The 18,678-nt window shown below is 40.7% G+C and overlaps 2 protein-coding genes across 2 annotated transcripts in view; both read right to left on the minus strand.

Moving 5' to 3' along the window:
• LOC101863621 (succinyl-CoA:3-ketoacid coenzyme A transferase 1, mitochondrial) overlaps positions 1 to 18,678 on the minus strand; it is a 44,357-nt gene that overhangs the window by 16,355 nt on the left and 9,324 nt on the right. The window contains exons 4-5 of the mRNA XM_005109747.3: positions 16,664 to 16,756; positions 11,825 to 11,974 (exon numbers count right to left, since the gene is read on the minus strand). Of these exons, the coding sequence (XP_005109804.1) occupies positions 11,825 to 11,974; positions 16,664 to 16,756 (243 nt within the window). The remainder of the gene's footprint in view (positions 1 to 11,824; positions 11,975 to 16,663; positions 16,757 to 18,678) is intronic.
• LOC101863384 (syntaxin-2) lies at positions 1,662 to 9,068 on the minus strand. Its single transcript, XM_035972721.1, has one exon. The coding sequence runs from the start codon at positions 8,891 to 8,893 to the stop codon at positions 7,991 to 7,993; it is 903 nt and encodes a 300-aa protein (XP_035828614.1). The 5' UTR covers positions 8,894 to 9,068; the 3' UTR covers positions 1,662 to 7,990.

Raw genomic sequence — 18,678 nt, forward strand, 5'->3', positions numbered from 1 at the left:
CGAACAAATAATTTTCAGTCCTATAAATTAGCCAAATTTTGGAACATATTTTTTGACAAGAAAAACAATGTACCCACTAGTATCGCAGGTGAAACTACTACATATTGTTCTACTACTACAACTACAAAGTACCAGAACAAAACTGTGTGCCCATATTTCTTACTATTTACAAGCCTGACAACAGCCACATCAGGCATATTCACTAAACAAGAGCACTGCATTCCTCGGTCACTCCTGTCAGGTGTACAAATCATGTTCATATTTTTCCTATACATGTTACTTTGCTCCGTTACACTTGATTAATTCCTACTGTTTGAAGGATGTTGGACGTTTTGGGATTATTTTATCAGACTGCTTTACTTTTTATCAAATTGTCATCATGCTGTAGCTTTCCTCCACTAGAGAGAGGTCACCCAACCCTGTGACTTATTAAAGCTATTGTGAGAAAACGAATGTCCAATATCACAGTGATAACAGTACGTGTGTCAAACATAAACCTCTGTGTGTAAATTGTGCATAAAAGGAGAATAGACTTTTGCATGCCCCTTGTTACACCCAGGAATCTATGTCAAGACACGAAACAACACCATTTTCACCAGGACATAATCTACATCTCCGACTGAATGACATAGTCCCCCCCCCCGCAAGAAGCCCTGATTGAAATAACCGAGAGTGATACATGTACATTACTGTGCTTTTCCCCCTCGGGCAGAATTTCAGCTTTTGATTTCACATACGCATAGAGTTCTCATTGTAAGCACACACAAGACCTAGCCATTTACTAGTGCAGTAGGTAGCATGGAGCACAGTGGCACCAGTGGTCAGGGAGGAAAGGGAGGGGGAAATGACACTACCCTATTGACTACAAATCCCCCACAATATGTGAATCTTCTCTCTACCCAAAGACTCACAGCCAAGAAAATCTTGTGTAGTTCAACAAATTATTATTACAACAGTAACATATATCTATAAATGCAAATATTTTATGCCCCAGTTGACACAAGATAATTCAGGAGGTGGGTTGCTTGGACCCTTCCTGTGAGGGCCAATCCAGATGAAATGAAGCATAACTACCATATATGATTGAGATTTCTTCAGCATACAACAAACAGTTTAACCACTGCACCATGAATGGCAGTGGAGCTCTATTATTCACCTAGAACTGACATAGAGTGAGTTTGAAGTCAGCCAATCCTTTAAATTTGACCTCTAACAAGACACAAAATTAAGATTTCAAAAGAACAATACACACAATAATAAATAGTATACAAAGAATGACAAATACATTTCTTTCCTGAAAGTAAAAGAGAGAGCAGCTCCATTCACATAGAAATGCACCACTGGCAAAACCATTTTTATCAAGCCTCTGGGCCTCAACCACAGTTTCAAGCATAGAGGCCAAATTAAAAATTGAATAACTGACAATGACATATATAAAATAATTGAGGGTCAGAAAGAAAAAAAAGCATGATCATTTAAATCTCTCTCTCTCTCTCTCTCTCTCTCTCTCTCTCCTCTCTCTCTCTCTCTCTCTCTCTCTCTCTCTCTCTCTCTCTCTCTCTCTCTCTCTCCTCTCTCTCTCTCTCTCTCTCTCTCTCTCTCTCTCTCTCTCTCTCTCTCTCTCTCCTCTCTCTCTCTCTCTCTCTCTCTCTCTCTTCTTCAGTTTGTTTGAGAAAAGAGATAGCACATCAAGACGAAAACTGCCATTCAGTATTTAGTGCAGGAAAAAACAAGATGAACAGACAGAAATATAACAGAGGAAAACAAAAGAGGTAAGATGTACATTGTACCAGTAGAGTTATCCCACAATCCAATCTCTCTAACAGGCAAGAACTCAGTACTACTAGTACTAGACAGCACACCATCGTGCTCCAGAGAAAAGGACCACAGGTTTCTGAAAAGCATGGCTGTGTGGAATGTGCAGAAGGCTCTAAAAATACCACAGAAATGCATAGTGTGTTTTTCTGCGTAACTGAATGCATCATGTGTGTAAGGGAGTATAATTTGTAAGTGTAAGACACCACAAAAGTGTGTGGTGTGCATGTGTGCTTGAGAGGCATAAGGCACCACACACACCACAGAAACATGTGCAGTGAGTATATGCATGTAAGGCACCACACACACCACAGAAACATGTGCAGTGAGTATATGCATGTAAGGCACCATAAGAAAAACAAAAAAACATGTCAAGGCAAAGCTTAAGCTGTAGTGTGTGTATGTGTGTGCCAGTAAGGCACCACAATGTTTTTTACAAAACAGCACAAGGCAATTTTAAACGAAACAGAAAAGAATGTGAGTAGCAGAGCCATTCTTTGGATGTACCAAAGGTTAACTTCAAGGAATGGAACTTGTCAATTCAAAGGAGCATAGAAGAAACGTCCAGGATAATTTGTCTGCCTACAGACGCTAGGATTTCCCATTACATGACAATTATCTCAGCATACATCACATGCAAACATCCTATCAGTTGAAAAGTAATTCTCACACACAGGCACACGGAGAGAAGGAAATGGGCGACATTAACTCATTCCAGTCGTGTTATGCGGCAGGGTAAGATAGCGACCCCGACGTGCTGCATACAATAATGCGGCAGTCATCGCTGCCCTCTAGAGAGGCACTCTAACTTCACTATACGGTCAATATCATTACCAACCATTTTGGTACATTTTATTTACAACCCCTGTATTTTAGCGAGCTCTTCATACTAAAAGAAAAAAGTTTTTGTAAGAGACCCCACTATCCCTCCATTTTCCACTGTTTCGTCAAGACGTGAACAATCATGTAGAAGAAGTGAAACTTCACCACAGCCGAAGTTGTCGAGATATTTATGGCCGATGGGTCCGATTCTGAGGACATAGCAACCTATGATGCTGAAAAGAGAGAGGATGAAAGCTTTGTTCAGGAAAGGGATGAAAGTGTAGAACAGGTAGTCGATTTTGAGGTCGAACGAGACAGTGTCCCTGCTAGATCAAGTGACAGTGGTAACTCTGAAAGCTCTGACTCTGAAGCAGAATCGTTGGCAAGTGGCGCGTCTACTGTTCATTTGCACTCTCAGAACTCAGATCAAGAACCTTATAATACTGATACTGATGTTGATAATGGAAGGGACAATGTGTCAGTGACACAAGAGCCAGATTTAGAGCAAAATGAAAACCTGAGCCAGGGTGACAGTGTCAGTGATGTTAGTGATAGTGGCTCAGATTCATCGAACTCTTCTGTCCGACTGGAGGAAACTCCTGGTGCTGCTGACCCAGACTCAGATGGTTTTGATGAAAGTGACATTGAACAGCACATGAATAGACTGTTGTAGAATGTGACTGATGGTGATATGAATGACTGGGTGAGAAATACGAACCGTTACCCACTGAACACGTCCTTCTGCAGCAATTCTGGATTTTTGGTCGATATGGACCCAGACGCAACCCAGCTTGATTTTTATAAACTCTTTATAACAGATGATGCGATAAAGAACATGAAATCTCAGACAAACACGTACGCAGCGACAACCTGCCTTGCAGCGCTGAGACAAAATCCAAACGTGTCACCAAGAAGTTTCTTTCGTAAGTGGACAACAGTGACAGAGGGTGAGATAAGGAATTTTCTTGCCATTCTCGTCCACATGGGAGTCGTCCACAAACCTGAGATCAACGACTACTTGTCAACAAACCTAGTCCTCTCCAGCACGTTTGCGTCTCGCTACATGAAGCGAGCACGGTTCAAGATGATACTCCACTACACAAACTCAAACCGCTCTTTGATAGTCTCTTAGAAAGTTTTCAAAGAGTGTACATTCCAGGAGAAAATATCTGTATTGATGAAGCCATGTGTCCCTAGAGAGGAAGGCTTTCTTTGCGGGTCTACATGAAGGACAAGCCTGTGAAGTGGGGAATAAAAATGTACAAACGTTGTAAAAGTGAATCCGGCTATGTGTACATGGAAATCTGGTGCAGCAGTCCGAATCTCAGCAATTCACCCAACACGATGTGGTGAGGCGTCTGTTGACACCGCTCGCAAATGAAGGGAGATCTTTCTTCATAGACAATTACTATTGCAACCCAACACTTGCCGCTGAACTAGTGGCTGAAAATACCAATGTTGTTGGCACTGTCCGATCCAATCGGGTCGGCATGCCCCCTGATCTCAACCTGAACCCCTTCCAACCAGGCCAGATGAACTACCATCGAAAAAACAGGTTGTGGCCATCCACTGGTAAGACAAAAGAGATGTCAATGTCTTAACAACAAAGCACCTCCTTGTGATGGTAGACATCGTCACCCGCACTGAGCGAAAACATAAGCCGCTTGCTGTCGCAGAGTACGCCAGGTATATGTCTGGGGTCGACCATTCAGACCAGATGTTCAGCTACATGCCACTGCACAGGAAAACAGTGAAGTGGAGGAAGAAGTTAGCACTCCACTTCTCACACTGGCAATGGTACAGGCACATTGCTTGTACAATAAGCATAGAAGGGCTCAGTGGAAAAGAACAATGCCTTTAAGGGATTTACCCTTTGTGTAGCAAATGACCTCATCAAAAGCAGCAATGCAGGCCCTGATCCTGCAGTTCATACAGTAGCTGCTGCTGAGCCAGGAAATGCTGACAGGCTCACTGGTCGCCATTTCATGGAGGAAATCGTGGGTCAGAACAACAAGAAATCGCAGCGGGCATGCCACGTGTGCTATTCGAAACAGAAGGCAGGGGGTGCGGACAGAAACGAGCTCAAGAACAAACGCAAGGTTACCTCACTACAGTGCAAATTCTGCAAGGTGGCCCTCTGTACCACTCCCTGTATGGAAATTTCTCATTCTGTGAAGAATTATGCCACTGCAAACTGAAAATAGCCATCAATCTGCAAAGTTTCTTTATTAGCGTGTTTTCATTGTCCTGTGTTTGTGAATACAACTGAGCTCAAAGACGGTGTAATCTTTGTGTTCTAAGTTCCAGTAAGCATTATAATGTTAGTTTCTTACCATGTGTTTGTATGTTACTGTTACTCATATAAGACAATTTTCTTACATGTTTTGATAATAACATTCAGTGACATGATAATTACTCCAAGATTTGAGTGAAGTCTCAGAAACTTTTCAAGTTTGAAGGAGAGAGGGAACATAATGTCAACATCACCATGAGTTCACTGAATGTTATTTATGGAAAGATAAAAGAAGACTGCAGCAGAAAGACTTATTTCCAACAGGTTTTTGTTATTAGTTTTTATCAAGTTATGATTTTTAGTCATGGGAGCACCCTGTTCAACAATATTTTGAGAGAAAACAAGTTTTTTCCCCCCTCAAACAGGAGCTGTAATATTTGTTTGTATCACCTCACACTAAAATCAACCTGATATTCTGAGAGGGGATACAAGCACAATCACAAAAATGTATGGGTTTTGTGGGTTGAAAGATATTCTGTTCCTACAGTCAGTGGAAATATGGTCAAAATAGTGCGGCACAGGGTGCTTTCAGACAGATTTGGGTGCGACTGGAATGAGTTAATCATTTTTATAAATACAGTTCAGAACCTCACATTCATTCATTGAGTAAATATCTGTGCTTGCATTTTTTTAAATGATAGTGATACCTTACCCACGGTAACAACACATGAAATCATATGATGAGTAACAAGATATTAACAGAGGACATGGACTAAATCAAGCATACCAACTTCATGTTACTCGAAAACATGGAAACCATACTGAGATTACAGTATTATTCATTTGCTTCAGTCTTTGAGCATTAGCATTTTCATAATTAATTATTAAAATTGAACCTAACTGTTGATCAAAATGGGAATTTAAATGTGAGTATGGTGAAAGCAATTCAACAAGAAACTGTTTATGTTACCCTGAGGTAAAGGTAAAGCAGCGACAAGGTGTGGGATTCTCAACTTCCAACACAGAACAGAACTAGCTGTTGAAAAAGATGCAATATATCCATCTCTGAGAGGACCAAGATGTTGAAGATGAGTGGGCTGAGAGCCATAACAAAAAACAGCCACCCTACCCTGGTATCTTTTGAGTGAGTGCAAAAATTCATTCAAATAAACCATGAAAGGATATGGGATAGAGAATTGGCATATAATATTAGACCTCTTTGAAATATAGGCGTACTTTCCATAAACCAAATTTAAAGCAAATATATAACAACAATTATATAATTTTTTGACATAAAAAAATTCTTCTTCTTGATTTTGAAGTTCTGAAAAGATATAAAATGGTCACATTCACTGACACAGTTGTTAACATTCTTCAACCAATGAAGTTTATTACATCTTCTAGACAAGAATGGCTTGATACAAAGGTTTCCTGAAAGGGGAGAAGTTTAGCAATAGATCCTTACATTTCTTTTTATAACAGATCTGTATGTTTGCTGGTTTTAAGGCTATTGTGTGTAAAACAAAAAAACAAAGTCCCAAAGTTATCTAGACAATGATAAAGATCAGGGTTGAGCTCCGAAGAACCTTCTATCCCGATTTGGTGAGGGATCAAAGTTCAATAAGTTTTAACAACCTATGTTCAAGTGCTAAGATCACAACCGCTATCATCTGCAGTACATTTAAGCAACGTACCATCTGGAGAACTGGTACCCCTTTGAGCTTTGCTCTAAAATCACAGCTTTGTCCTTAGTAAATCAGAGGCTGATCAGAACAAAAAGAACAACACTTGAACTTGAATGTAGCAGAATATCAGGGATGAAATGAGCAGTGGGAAACAATCTGCGTTCAAAAGGCAAAATATTTCCCTTTAATCTGCTGTCCCCATTTTGAATGCAAGTATAGTAAAATGTATACTCATATGATCCTAGTTATTACAAATTACAAGTTTGCGAAAGCCAAGCAAGGGGAAATCAAGACGAAGCCATTTTCGCCAGAACTCTAATAATTCCTATTAATCCTATCCACATTAGAAAAAGAAGAAATTTAAGATAAACTCCCCAGGATGTGGCCCTCAGATCAGATTTTTATGCCCCTGTGACAGATACAATAGTTATTAGTAACAATATAGTAAGTCAACAGATTCAAAAGTTCATTTGCATAGCTCACAATATACAATTCAAGGGATCGCTTCATTCTCCTACTCTATAACCTGAGATTGTCTAACGTTGTCACCCCACAATCAGCAATGTTCAGACCCTCAAGTGAGCATTGAGTTCTTGAGTGCTGTTGGCATCGCCGACCACTTATGATGTCACAGTGCCAGAGGGAAAAGAGAGAGAGAGCGAGAAAGAGAGAGATTGTCAAATGTCAAATGTTCTATTATAATGTCTCTTTTTAAATTCAGACCAATCACAATGAGGCACACTATCCTTGTGATAATTCTGATGAAACTGCCCATTTTACTGTAACATTACCATAGAAATTATTTATAAAAAGCCAGCAGACATTCATTATCTCATTACAATTACATTTGATTACACTTCAAAACTACCTCTAGAAGCAAACATTTGTCAATCATTAGTTTTGGTAAGAGGTAAAAGAAGCTTTTACTTTCCAAATAAATTCATTTATGTCATGTGACAAAATACACCAGGAAACTATGCACATGATGGAATGAGATAAAATAAATAAATAAATACACCTAGCACATCGTATTTCAGCAATTTAAACATCCGTTATAATAATATTCTGAATAATCTGAAGCATGCCAATTATGAGCTTAAAGAACTCATTTTCAGCTGAAAATTAATAAAAGAAACAAAAAAGCAAAACAAAAACAAACAAACACGTCGAGTATCTTTAGAGCACTGATGATGAAATCAGCAGTTAGTTTGGAAGATCCAATAACATGGACAACCTTTATTATCATCCAAAATTATCTCTACCAGTGTCAATGATGTCAAAGCCTCAGACTTCTGACTGTTCTAAGTCGATATCCGAAGTTAGAGGCACACACACCTCATTCACAGCAACAGAGGTACCCAGATACAAAACAACCTCAATCAATTTTTTAAAATGCCTTCTAATAGAATTATAAACAAGTTCAGAAACAGAAACTTCAGGAAGAATTGGAAGTGAATATAATAGCTAGAATTATTCCAATAACGAGCAAAACAATCAAAATAATTCCACAAATACAAAATTTCTTCCGCCTTGCCCGACTCCTGTACTCATTTGCCTTTCCAAGTTGTTGTTTGCCTCCTTCCACATGAACAGCCGTACCCTCAACCGCCTCCTCAATGGTAGTTAGAGTCTCCCCTTGAGTTGTCACTAACAAATTCATGTCCTTGAAAAGTTGATTTACTTCCGACACACTTTTTTCTAAATTCATAATGTCTTTTTTACGGTCCTCTAAATCACGTAAAGTCTGTTCTGCATCATGAACATCTCCAATATAATTGTCCGTGAAAACATTATAGGCATCCTGATCAAGAATTGTATTGATTTTTTCTTCGTCCACTCCACCGTCACCTTTAGCACTCAGTTGTCGCCGAAGACGACCTTTCATTTTGTCCATGTACACAGCCTGAGTTTTGAAATACTCATTAGTACATATATTCAGTTCAGCTGTGAGAGTTCCAAGTTGTTGAGTCTTCATACGTTTGAACGCTGAATCATCTGGCAGGTCTTTGATGTCATATTTTTTCTCCAGTTCTTTCAGGGCACCACCAATTTTGGTGGCATCGTGCCGGACTTGCTCTCCTAAGGATTCATATTTCACTACATTGCTCTTGTCAGGAAAAGGAGTGCTTAACATATCTTGCTGAAGCTTCTTAATCTCAGCAACATCATCTTTCATTTTAGTTAAGTTTTCCTCAACTTTACTCGCAGCAGCGAGAAACGACTGCATTGTTTTTCCCCCGTCCATCTTTTTCTTCGAGTCTCTTCCGGGTTTCTTCTCGCCTTTGTCCAAGAGTTCTCTCTGCTGGTGCAGCTCTTCCAGTCTGTCTCGCATCGGCATCGCGGAGTTGTGATGATAAATAATGGACGCAATCAGATAAAAATAGAATATTGATCAGACAATTTTCCCTGTGTCTCAGCGTGCGTCAACAGATGACAAACACTCCGCCATTTTGGGCAGTGAAGAACGGTAACTCGCACAGGCTTCGCTTTTAAAAAGTTAGACTGGAGTTTACCTGGAACAAAAATACACAATGTACCTTTGTTCACACGGGCGGACTTGAACTTTACCCCCCCCCCAAAAAAAAAAAACCCAACATGTGCACACCTTCATACTGACAAAACAGTCGCACGGTGAAATAAAGCAGTACAAGCCTTTATACGGATAGGGCCATTCTTCTCCATTAAATGTTTCTCGGTAAAGGAGTGCACACATTTGTGTAGACAGGGCGCCGTTACATTCAATAAAACGAGTAGACGCTTTTATTATGCGGAGAAGACCGCTGAAATCAGCAGAGACGTAAAATGTTGTCTTGAGAAACAGTGCATTCAAACTGCACCGGCGTTTCCAATGGGGGTTGTTTGTTTGTTTTTCCCTCAAATGTATTCGAATTTTTTTTTTTTTTATCTAGATCTAAATACATCCATTTAATGTTGTTGTTTTTTTGTCGAATTGCTTATTGTTTTTTTCCTAACATTTATTATTTTTTTATTTACATGCATACATTTATTGATTTTTGTTGGTTTATTTGGGTTCATTTCTGTTGTTGTGTCTTTTTTTTGGGGGGGGGGGGGGGTTGCTTCCAATTCTGTAACCTTCATATAAGTACTACCATACGTAAACAAAACATTTTTCTTATTCACAGCAATTTCTAGATAAAATGGTGTTTTGTCAGCTGAACCATTTAATTTAAGAAAGGCATTCTTCTGAAATTTGAATGCTAATTTTTTTAAAAACAAACTAGTCACAGTTTCACTTTGATTATATTCACACAAGTAGGGTACATTTAACTGATTAGGTTATCGATTAAAGAAATAAAAATATTGGTGCCAAAAATTTTAAAAGGCGTTTTGTCAGCTTAGGGTAGAATTACTATTCTAAGAAAAGTGCACTGTACATGTACTTATATATCTAGACCCAACAGAATCAATATCGATATATTTGACAGCGAATTTCAGTTTATTGATAATAATTTTGTCCTATAAAAAAATATTGATATATTGATATTTCTTATTTGAAAATATCAATATCGTACCCAATGGAGGGAAGGAGAGAAGAAAGAAGGAAGGGAAGGAAAGAAAGAAGGAAAAGGGAAGAGAACTAGATTCACCAGAGAGGGTGGAAAATTTCTGAGAAGTAAATAAGCTAGAGGAGTAATGACAAAAATGAACAACTACAGTTTAGAGATATGGGGGGGGGCTCTCGTGGCCTAAAAGTTAAAGTGTTCGCCTCTCATTCAATAGGTCCTGGGTTCGAAACCGGATGGCGACAGAAAACTTTCTTCTCTAAAAATTTCTCCTTTCACATCCTGTCCTGCTCTATAACAATGTTCTGTCGTCTGCTTTCGTCTCTACTTTCTGCCCCCATCCCTTCACCTCCTTTGCCCCTTCCTCTGGGCTCCTGAGAGCCTTTCTTTCTGCAGCCTTTCTACTGCTTCTCCTTGGCTCCGTCTTATTGCTGTCTTCTCTCAGCCACACCCCTGACCTCAGGTAGGTAAGATCTACACCTAGCCTTCTCAGACAAGGGCGAAAAATGTCAAAAGTCACGTCTGCAAGTTGCGAACATTGAAGATCCCTTAGTGGTCCAAAATCAATAAGAGTAGGCTTTGGCTGCTACCCGGGCAAATTTCAAAATTTCCTACCTACTGAAAACGTTTGGTGTGTCCCGCATGCTCATATGACCTTATGCATTTGCGAGCACCGTAAAACACTTCACTTTTTTTTTTAAAAGTGATACAGGATAGAAACAGTGTTGTGCACAAGACTGAGAAAGACAAACTGAGAGACAGACAATAGAAGACATTTTGTAAGCTGCAATGCATATTAGTCAAACCTGCGTAAAACAGAAATTTGTATTAGACATTTCCCATTTTAGACAGGGAATTTAGGGGGTGATGGAGGGAGATTACAATTACAGAAGCACAGCAAGTGAGATCAAGTGTCTAGTCAGCAAGCAGTGGTAAAAACCTCACTGCTCTCAAGTGCTATCCTAGCTTCTCTGATGATGGCATGCATCAGTCCTACTTATTCATTGCCATTCTTGCTTGTATTTCATAGGATCAGTTTGATCTATTAAAAACAGAAACGTTAAAACATCTCCTTTGCTTCAACTCTTAGCCCCACCCATCGTGCAATAAGTACAGTCAACAAATACCATCGCTCTCGTGCATGTAACAACGATTAAAGGAACTTTTTTCTCTGCTGGCTGTATGGTCAAACCGGCAGGCACGTCCAACTAATGTTGCAACTTTGACCTCTGGCTATCTAGGAAAGTTTCGGAGGTAGAGCATCACTGGAGCATTTTCACGGATAATTGTCCGATTTCCCATCCACACCACCCTGACCATATGCACCACTCAGGGCTCACATGGATAGGGTAACATCTACTCCAAAGTTGCACCCCTACTCCCCTTCCTCACCGGGCGGCATGGCATAAAGGTAAGAAGCGATGAAACCAGACTTTATAGTTTTGTTTCAAATTAGGGCAGAGAGGGCAAACAAATTTCCTCCACTAGGAAGGAATTTCTCTTTTCATTAAAATATTAGGCAGGTTTCCATTGCACCAGGTTCAACAGTATATATTATGTGAAAGAGGGAGAGAGAGAGGGAGACATAAACACAGAGAGAGAAAAAGAAAGAGAGAGAGAGAGAGAGAGAGAGAGAGAGAGAGAGAGAGAGAGAGAGAGAGAGAGAGAGAGAGAGAGAGAGAGAGAGAGAGAGAGAGAGAGAGAGAGAGAGAGAGAGAGGGGGGGGGGGGATGCCGAAGACTCACCTCCCTAGCCTCTGAAGGGATTTCTACTTTGCCATCAGTTGTGTATTTGATGGGGGCCCCTCCGTGATGAATCAGTGTTCCGTAGCCTGTGGGAGTGAAGAATGCTGGGATACCTGCACCTCCAGCCCGGATTCTCTCTGCCAGTGTGCCCTGAGGACAAGCACAGGTTCAGGGTATAGTCCAAATCACACAGGTGTAATGGACTAGTGACTTCACACATGTACGGTCGGCCAGCGACATCACACAAGTACAGAGGACCAGAATCATACAAAAGGGTGGACAAGAAACATTACAAAATTTAGGAGGACCGATGGCATCACACAAGTACAGTGGAGTCCACTTATAACGAGTCTTGAAACAATGAGAAGTCTGTTATAAAGACTAAGACCCTATTCTAAAACCCTGTTTTTTCCCTTTCTTTATCTTTGTAAATAAAATACTGCTATAAGTGCAATCAGACAAACATGCGAGTTGGTTATAGCGGAATATTGCTGCTGCTGTACGCAGCGCATAGGCTAATTATACATATGTAAAACCTCCCCGGTTGAGAAACTTGTTGGTGATCTAGCGAAACAAAGAATGGGAGATCTCACCTGTGCCAACAAAGAAGGCCGGAGCGAATGAATGGGGAGGGTGTGGCATGCACAGACAAGCAGTACGCATCATGTGATAGGCCAGACTAGTCTACATTTTCTAGGCTTACTATGCCTCTCATTTCTCTGATGCGGGGATGGGGAGGTCACAGTGAAGTGATGATGGATGGAGCGAATGTGTGACATGAGCAGGGTGTGGTGTGTACCCATGTGCGCAAGCAGAGGGAACGCACCACAGGGTGTGGTGTGGTGGGGGACAACACCCGCAAGGTAGCCTAGAGCCTTTCCTTTCTGATTGCCAACGCTGAGCTGTCAACATTGCTAGCGCTAGAGAAAGAAACCTGATTCAATTTTTGATCAAGTAAAACCTAGAAGTTGTGTTGAACAAATTCTTCATCAGGAAAGATAACAAAAAGAAATAAACAGATTACCATACAAAACTCATAGAATAGGCCTACTTTATTATTTCCCTTGAATTTATTACTGGATCTCTTATAACGAGAATCCTGCTATGACAGAGATTTCGCACCAGTCCCCCCTCCCTCTCGTTATAACAGGATTCCGCTGTACAGAGGACCAGTGACATCACATAAGTACGGAGCATGGGTGAAACTGACAAGAGACAGTTTAGCCTGAAAATTCTGTTGTTAGAGAACGGACAGCCTGAAAAGTTCATGGTAAATTCACGCCGCCTGGAGGATGGGGTAGGCTTCTCAATTTTCCACGGGTGCCATCCATTTTCCAGGGGGTATGTTACATAACAATGACAGCATATGCTCCATTTACATATATAATACACAGAAACACACACACAGAAGTACGTAGCCAACATTATACATGATTCCTGTCAACAAAATTTCAGTGTGGCACTGGAGTCTTGTGTGACTTATGTATTTCAGTCTATTCCTATTTTTACTTGTTACATATTTTCTGATTTATATTTCCCCCCATCATTTTATATATATAATAAACTACAGTCAAACCTGTGTAAGACGGCCACCTATTGTCAAGGAAAAAAGTGGCCGTATTAGACAGGTGGCCGTCTTAGGCAGGACTGATCAAGATGAAGAAAACAAACCATTTCCATCTGAGGTCCCAATCGAAAGTGGCCGCATTGTTGTTTTTGTTGTTGATGTTATTGTTGGATTGTACTTTGTTTGTAATTTTTTTGTTGTTGTTGTTGCTGATTTTGCCCAAGGGTGATAATAAAACGAAATGTACCAGACGAGGAAGACCGAGTGCCATGTTAAAACAAACACATGGGTCGCCACCACTCGGAGAACAAGCGACGTTTCTGTCGCAAGTTCATGTTGACGTCCTTTGTTACTTTGTTACAGACTGGGTAAACAGTGACCACTCATCTCACTTGCAATTTGTGTATGAGTTCTAGTCGGGGCTTATGGGTTATGACGGATCACACTCTTACCTCACCAGCAGCTGGAATTTTGATACCTATTGGTCAACAGTGGGAGGGGCCTACGCAACAAGACCGGTTGGAGGGACTACCTAACAACAACCACAGGTGATTGAATTATGATGGCTCGCCCACAATGCCACGGGCCAATGTATAATTTATGACAAAACGTAACGGGAGTCACTAAGGAGGCCGTCTAAGACAGGTGTTATTGCTTAGTGTGATAGGGGTTGTGTGTTAAAATATGGTGGCCGTGGCTGCGTTGGACAGGTGCCTGTTTTACACAGTTAAATTATATAGAAAAAAACGCAAGGGGGGAAATGGAAAGTGGCCATTTGTACAGGTGGCCGTCTTATAGAGGTGGCCGTCACGGCAGGTTTGACTGTATATTACAAAAACGAATCCTGCTTTGAGCCTGTGAAAGGGCCTAGAACCAGAAAATCGACTGTCAAGAATGAGTCTTGCTGTCATGATTCATATTATAAACCTGAAAGACAAAAATAATTGCTCAAACTCAAAGTAGAGTAAAAACTTGAATGGCTCAAGTAGACCTATTCAGTGCGAGAGTTGTAAGAACTGAGAGAGGTAAACATGCAGTGACACTAAAAATCTGCCACTCTTGAACAGAAAGCTAAAATATAGTTATAATTTACTATCACTCATCCCATGAAACACATACACTTTAGTTCAATAACAAGGTTTACAAGGTATGACGGATCCTGATTCCACACAAGGCTGGCACCAAAGCGCGCTTTGTAGAGAGCTCTAATAAAAAAAATCCATAAAATCTGCTTCCAAGTTCTTTATCCTCTGGTGTTGCCTTCCAATCATCCCCACCAAGAAAATCTTTTTTTAAAAATCAGTAATATAATTCTCCCCCCACCCCCACCCCCCGTAGCCATATGCTTCCAAACGCTCAGACTTTGAATGAAATAATAATAATTAATAATAATTGCATTTATATAGCGCACATCCATGCTCAAAAGCATGTTCTAGGCGCTTTACAACTATTATTACCCCAGCAGACTCTCTGAGAACACTCAGAAACATTCTCAGCTTCCGCGGAAGCATACAGTGCAAGCTGCGGATTTCACGCGCTCAAACACTATCAAACTGACAAGATCTTTCACTGTCTATAGCCGGGTACCCATTTCCACCTGGGTGAAGTGAGGAAAATTTGGGCAAAGTGGCTTTCCCAAGGACACAACATCGGGCCCCTGACGGGATTCGAACCCACGACCTTACGGTTGCGAGTCTGAGAGCCTAACCACTAGGCCACCGAGACCACATTGCCATGAACATTGGCGACCCCAACTAGAATCTACCGCCGGTACTCACACGATGCCTTATCATGTGACACGAACGCGTGCAGGTTCACCTACCGGTCACGATGACAAAGCCGAGAAGCTGACAATCCGACGACGCTTTTTTTTCTTTTTTCACAAGAGTCACAGAGACAAAAATTTGATTTATTTTCATGGCGACACTGCGTTTATAGTGCACGACCTGCATGTCACAAATGTTGCGTTATCAGACCATCACGGGCCAAGTTCTGGGTGGTAACGAAAGCAGATATTGATATTCCCGATCGAGCCCCGGTGTCACACACTTCCGCATGCTGCCATAGCCGCCTGTTCACGTTAAACATACTGTCAAAACGTGAAAAGCCAATTTACAGATTTCCTCAAATTCCCAGGTCTCTGCGATTTCCTGGATCTGGCCCGTCACCCTGTTTTTACTCGGTACCTAGTTTCTGACTCTTTTTTTTTTTCGGCCATTCGAATGTTTTCAATACTAGGTACCTATTCATTCGGAGATTTTTAAAATAAATAGTACCCAGCACTACCATAAGTACTGGTGTCGGCCGTCGGCAGATATGTTTTGTTTTTTTTAACCGAAAATTTGTCACACGCCGACGAAATAAAAATGACTGTCATGCCAGCTATGGAGGACTTGTCCGGCCGGTGTAGCCGGAGGGAGGCCCACGGATGATTTTAAGTAGCCGCAAATTCCGGAAGGAGCCGGAAATCTTTCACCTCTGGTATGGAGAACCAGTGACAGTACAAAGGTGGTACAGAGAACAAGTTCTTATTCTCAATAAATACATGCAATACACACACTATACGCCTACCTTCCCAACAATTACAAACAACAGATAACAAATTCTTACCAAAAAACACCCAAAAAACGCATATCGCCATAGCGCTGCCAAAATATGGCCTAACTCATTTTTTGCACTGTTGAGAAAATCCAGAAAACCCTATTTATTTTGTAATATACTTTTTCGTAAAAAATGTCAGAAATGTCTAAATCTAAGAAAACAACAGCTTGGCACTTTTGAAAAATGTTATTTCAAACTGATGCCCTATGTGAAGAGGGGAACAAGCAACTTTCCATTATTGCTTAAGTCTGACTTGGGCCATAACGGCAGCACCATGATCATTGATGATATATTAGAGTGTTGTGAGTAGTTGTTTAGAATGTCTAGTTAATTTACTCGCAACACAGGACATTCCCAGCAATTCGCTATCTTAGAATTACAAAGTTCTATCTGCTCAGTACCTAGTTTTGAGAAATCTGAAGTAAAAAAATTATAGAGCAGACAGAACATTTGATTTTTTACATCATGATCTCAGTAACTCAAAACGGTCAAAAATGACAGATAACTTTATAATTTTAAAGGTAGCGAATTACACACAATGCACACAAGACTTTTCTGTACAAAACACTATACATGACAGCTGCAAACACACAGGAAAACGCACTGAACAGCAGCTTGAATTGAGAGACAAAAGAGCAGGAAAGTAGAAGTACTAGAAGTGAACAGCCTACCTGTGGTGTGAGCTCCACCTCCAGCTCCCCACTCAGGTACTGACGCTCAAACTCAGCATTCTCACCCACGTAGGAGGAGATCATACGCTTGATCTGAAATATAGAGAGAGGAGAGAAAATACACTTGGTCTGAAGAATGTAGAAACGAGAGAAAATACACTTGGTCTGAAGAATGTAGAAACAAGAGAAAATACACTTGGTCTGAAGAATGTAGAAACGAGAGAAAATACACTTGGTCTGAAGAATGTAGAAACGAGAGAAAATACACTTGGTTTGAAGAGGAACACAGAATGAAGAGTTGGCAAACTTGATCTAAGGACCTCAGAATTAAAAGATGATAAACTTGTTCTGATAGCTGAGGAACAAAGAGAGAAAAGATGATAAACCTGATCTCACCAAAAATGTGGAAGGGAGAAAATCACATACACTTGATCCGAAGAACTTAAAAAGGGGAGACAATACACATTATATGTGGTGTAGCTGTGAAATCTTCAGCGTGACATTCATAAGACGAGAATTTGATAATTGAGTGGGGAAGTCAATTTATCAAGAATCTCAGTCTGTCTGCTAGGATTTTGTATCCTACTCAGCCTGGATTGGCCCTGACAGTCAGTTTGGAAGCAGCCCATCTCCTTTGTGGTCTAAATTGTGTTGATGGGGGTATAAAATATTTGTTTTTTGTTTTTGTTTAGTATAGGGTTTTACGGCGCTCGCAACTGCATAAGGTCGTATGAGAGCGCGGGACACACCTAATACTTTTTCGTTGGTAGGAAATTTTGAATTTTGCCCAGATGGCGGCCGAAGCCTACTCTTATCGATTTTAGACCACCAAGGGATCTTTAACGTGCGCAACTTGCACACGGGCCCTCCGAGATTTTTCGCCCTTGTCCGAGAAGGCTAGGTGTAGATCTTTCCTACCAGAAGATCAGGGGTGTGGTAGAAAGACAGCTGTAAGAAGGAGTCAAGGAGTAGCAGTAGAAAGGCTGCAGAAAGAGTCAGGAGCCCAGAGGAGGGGGCAAGGGAGGTGAGGGGGTGGGGGCAGAAAGAGGAGACAAAAGCAGACGACAGAATATTGCTAGAGAGCAGGAAAGGAGGTGAAAGGAGACAATTTTAGAGAAGAAAATTTTTCGGTCGCTACCCGGATTCGAACCCGGGACCTTTGAATGAGAGGCCAACACCTTAACCTCTAGGCCACGAGAGCCCCCTAAAATATTTGGGAAACCAAAATATTTACAATTACTTGATCTGAAGAACACAGAAGGGGGAAATTATACATAAACTGATCAGAAGACCATAGCAAAAGAAGACTTGTTCTGAAGCATCTACCAAGAGAAGATAAAGAATACAGCAAAAGGGACATGATACACTTGGTATAATGAACAACAGAGCACAAGGTGATCAGACACAAATAAAAATCTATTGAGACCCTATGAGTGATCAGGAAACAAGGTCAATTTAAAGTTGGCAGCTGTGATATAAATGCATGGCTATGTCCTCAGATAGGTGAGAACAATACTACATCAAATTTAATACTTATAAGTTTTATATGAAATATAAAAGCAGCATTGCAGATAGGGATCAATACTTTTTTCCAAGTAAATTCAGGAAAACTGACTATGCTGGTAAATGCAACTACTAAATCATCAATAAGGTACTTGGGGATGCTGTAATATGGTGCATAGTAGTGTGGTGAGTGGATATATGATAGGGTGGTAGGACTATATAGTAGTAAAACATGCGGTTATAGCAGCGTGTTGCATGGCAGTACAGTATGTAGGGTACATGGTTACAGTAGTATGATGGATAGCAGTCCAGTTCTTGAATGCTTTTACTTTTAGTAAGAGTTTTACAGCACTTGCAACACAATACGCTAATATAAGTGCTGAAGATTAGAGGTACTGCAATCACCTGTACAAACGACCACTTCCTATTTCTCCCCCATGCATTATTTTTTACACTATAATGACACAGTGTAAGACATTCACCAGTCTAAGACAACATCTTTTCTTTTCGAC

Source organism: Aplysia californica, unplaced genomic scaffold, assembly GCF_000002075.1.
Source record: "Aplysia californica isolate F4 #8 unplaced genomic scaffold, AplCal3.0 scaffold00811, whole genome shotgun sequence".
Classification (NCBI taxonomy): domain Eukaryota; kingdom Metazoa; phylum Mollusca; class Gastropoda; order Aplysiida; family Aplysiidae; genus Aplysia; species Aplysia californica.

Excerpts from the sequence above, each read along its gene's own strand:
- LOC101863384 (XM_035972721.1), bottom strand. The coding sequence starts at position 8,893 with ATGCCGATGCGAGACAGACTGGAAGAGCTGCACCAGCAGAGAGAACTC.